General features: G+C 42.2%; 1 protein-coding gene across 1 annotated transcript in view; it reads right to left on the bottom strand.

Annotated features, from left to right (window-relative positions):
* Positions 1-573: 573 nt before the first annotated feature.
* Positions 574-3,398, bottom strand: part of dnajc17 (DnaJ (Hsp40) homolog, subfamily C, member 17) — a 35,309-nt gene continuing 32,484 nt past the window's right edge. Inside the window, exon 11 of the mRNA XM_014011964.1 lies at positions 574-834. Within this exon, the coding sequence (XP_013867418.1) occupies positions 706-834 (129 nt within the window). The 3' untranslated portion in view covers positions 574-705. The remainder of the gene's footprint in view (positions 835-3,398) is intronic.

The following is a 3,398-nucleotide window of genomic DNA, read 5'->3' as shown; positions in this document are numbered from 1 at the left end:
TCAGAACAAATTATCTGCTTTATTTTGAGAAGTAATTTTCTTTTTTGCAAATATTAAGTGACATATTGAGAGCACAAATACTCCGAGCTCACTGAACAGCCCTCATTTATTTCTGTCGATCAGGTCACAGGGCTTCCTTGGTCTTGRGTAGAGATTTGGAAACACTGCGCTCAAAGCCAAGGAGAACAATTATCCAAACCACCAGATCTTAAAGGACGGGCCTCCAGACAGAGTTCACTTTTCATCAAACGTCGCCACAGGAATTCCATAAAAAGTTTACCTTGTGTTTCAGTCCCAGCCTGATTGCTGGGTTAATACGGGGGCAAAAATGATTTCCAAGCACAGGGGTCTGCGGTCTGGAACGCCACTTCTTTAACTCTAGAATCTGACCATCAGGAATGATTTTTACATTACAACTTGTCTGGTTAGAGTAATAAAGTGGTAACTTGTCTCGTTTAGCCAAATAATAGATGACTGATGAAATTTCCATCGTTGTTTGACATTGATTAATGTGTCGTTGATCTTTATATTTCCATGTCGTCCTGTATTCTCAACTATAAAATGATCAAATCATTTTAACTTTTTGTTAAAATGGTTTATTTGTTGCACAGCATATTACAYAAAAAACTAAAACACATAAGAGGCTTTATGAAACTAAAGCCCGGATCAGATGTACTTGATATCTCCAAGCTGGACCTTCAGAGGCTATGACTTGGCAACTTCCTCTTCGTCGTCCTCTCGCTGCATTTGTTCGATGAGCCTCTGACGCTCGGCGGCCTGCCTCATCCTCATCATCACCACGCTCTCGTAGTCGCGCTCGTTTGTCAGGGACGCCTGTAGGAACACACAGAGCAGCAGCGTCAAACAAGGCAGCAAAAAGAAAACCAACTGATCCTGAAGTAAATCAGCAGGAGAGCCCTTTATTTAATATCCTTGGATGACGTCTGTTGAGACGTTTTATTGGAAAGTCGTAGAAAAGTTAAACATCTGCTATAAATATTGTGACAACGCTGACTTAAAGCAGACAGCGTTAAAGAACCGTCAATGTCCAACGTCTGTTTACTATCTCAGAGAAAAGAAGTCAGACAGACGCTCTTATCTAGGAAACTATTAGCATGATGACAGGGTGATCCTGTATGTGATAGCAGGCCAACAAGCAGTAATAAGGTAATACTGCAGCCTAAGGGCATTAAACCCCAGAATATGGGCTCAAATAAGACCTGACAGCTGCATGACCCATCAATGTCACWAATTTGTTTGAAGGGCTTCTGCTTGTAGAAATTTTCTGATTSTGGCACAAATCACCGAGAGCGGACGTCGGCTAATTGCTAATCAAGCAGGCGGCAATTTGTTTTGCCACACACAAAAATATACATTTCTAGAGAAAAGAGGGTAGGAAAAAAGAAATGAGYCTTTTCAGAGACAAACGTTTATTTTTTTTATACGGGAAGACTAGCTTTTTGTCTACAAAAGGAGACATTTTTTAAAACCATATCAACATTTTCCAGGCCAAGAAAATGCCTTTTTAACAAGACGGCRATTAGATGAGCATTAAAGAGCTGCTAGAGAATGAAAGAGAACAATCTGAGGAGAAGAGGTAGCCATTTTTTTTGTCAATGCACTCACAGAGCCAATGCATCTGGAAAACATCACTGGGACTTCACTATCCATGAGCTGAGAGACAGAGGGTAAATGTGGAAGGGTCTGCAAAAGGAAGTTGCCCCCCACTCCACCCCTGCATTAAGGAAAGACGCTATTACCATTCCAAAATTGTGAGCTCAAACCCTCGTCTGACACGCAACTATGAAATATCACGCAAACACCATTAGGTAAATAAAAAGCTTTTGCATCTTCAAATTAAATAAAACATTAGGAAATGTGCCAGCAACGGGGTAAAGCCTCCCTCCTGTTCTGAAAATGCTCTACCCTGCCCTCTGCTGGTCACAACAATAAAGGTCACCTAAAAGCCTACTTTCAGGTTTTTCCTTTACAAATTGTGCTCAGAGGCAGAATAAATGCCAGTGTCAAAGGGGGGATTCTGATCATTTGCAGGTGCTTTATGAGYGATGTGATGCGTCTTGAGATGAACATTGATTCCTTGCCTGGGGAGTTAACTTACATTGGACATGTTTAGCCCGTGCATCACACTGTAACTAAACCCTCCGTGTGTGCATTTTCATGCGTGACGGTGTATACTCGGTGCTGTAATGCTGGGGCCCAGCATGAGCTGGAAACCACAGAACACAAACCACGGGCCCCCCTTTGCAAAGCCAAGTGAGGAAGGCCACCGCAGAAGCAGGATGATAGTAAAACACACACACACACGCAAACATACATGCAAACAAGCTGAGGGTTAGCTGAATGACATCAGCACATGGCTGAACCGCAAAACAGCCCAACCTCTCCACCTCCGTCTGATTCCAGACTAGTTATGACATACTGAATACCACCAGCTCTGTGAGTCAGGCAGCGTCACAAACACACACACCGACACTTCGTCCCGCACACAGCAGGAAGYGTTTCACAGCGCAGGTGGCCGCAGTGTTCCCCAAACACAAGTTGTGAGATCAGCTTCACATCTCACCACTCATTTTAGCCGTGCGCGCAAGTGAGCACACGTGTGTTTATTCGATTCAAATGACGAGTTACAACACGAATAAGATGAGACTGCATCTTTGATTTAAAAAAAAGAAATTCAAATAAAACTTTTCTAATTAAAATACTTGCCATTCCACTCTCTTAACCCAATAATCAAGACTGCCAATTTGTGTTTGATAAATGGAATACTCATTAGCACCAGCAGTCATCACATATCGCTTTGTGCCAAGAAGTGACACGACAGGCTTCCAAGAGAAGAGTTGGTTTTTCCCTATCAAGCCTGCTCTGTGTTTCAGGCCAACATTTCTGCCTCTAATGCGCTGTGGTCAAGTTAATCAAGGAACTATTTATCTAGAGAATGCGTGGTGGCACGGTGCGTATTTCAGTTTGTCACTAATTTCTGGAGTATGTGATTTATGAGGGGCAAACACTTATAGACTTATATTTGGAGACCTTTTTTTTGAGTGCGAGTACCAAAGACCTCCTGCTAACTCAAAACAAACAGACAGGGGCACTGCACCATTTCCCACTGCGAATTCCTGCGCAGACAAAACCTAAAGCCTTTTTTTTTACTGTAAAGAATGAATCATAATTCATTACAAGATTCCACAGACCTATACAACCACAAAGGTTTGGTTGATTACACAATGGATTTTTGTTGGGAATGAACAAAAAAGCAAAAAGCACTTTCTGTTTCTGCATTTTCTGTTCCAACATATCTTTCTTTAAAGGGGTCATCTATAACAATGTTTCCCAAAATTGGGGTCAGGACCCAAAGCGGGGTCCTGAAACTTCAAGGT

This window comes from Austrofundulus limnaeus, unplaced genomic scaffold (genome assembly GCF_001266775.1).
Source record: "Austrofundulus limnaeus strain Quisiro unplaced genomic scaffold, Austrofundulus_limnaeus-1.0 Scaffold2, whole genome shotgun sequence".
Lineage (NCBI taxonomy): Eukaryota > Metazoa > Chordata > Actinopteri > Cyprinodontiformes > Rivulidae > Austrofundulus > Austrofundulus limnaeus.
The sequence above is the reverse complement of the archived record's forward strand: the minus strand, read 5'-3'. Positions and strand labels throughout refer to the sequence as shown.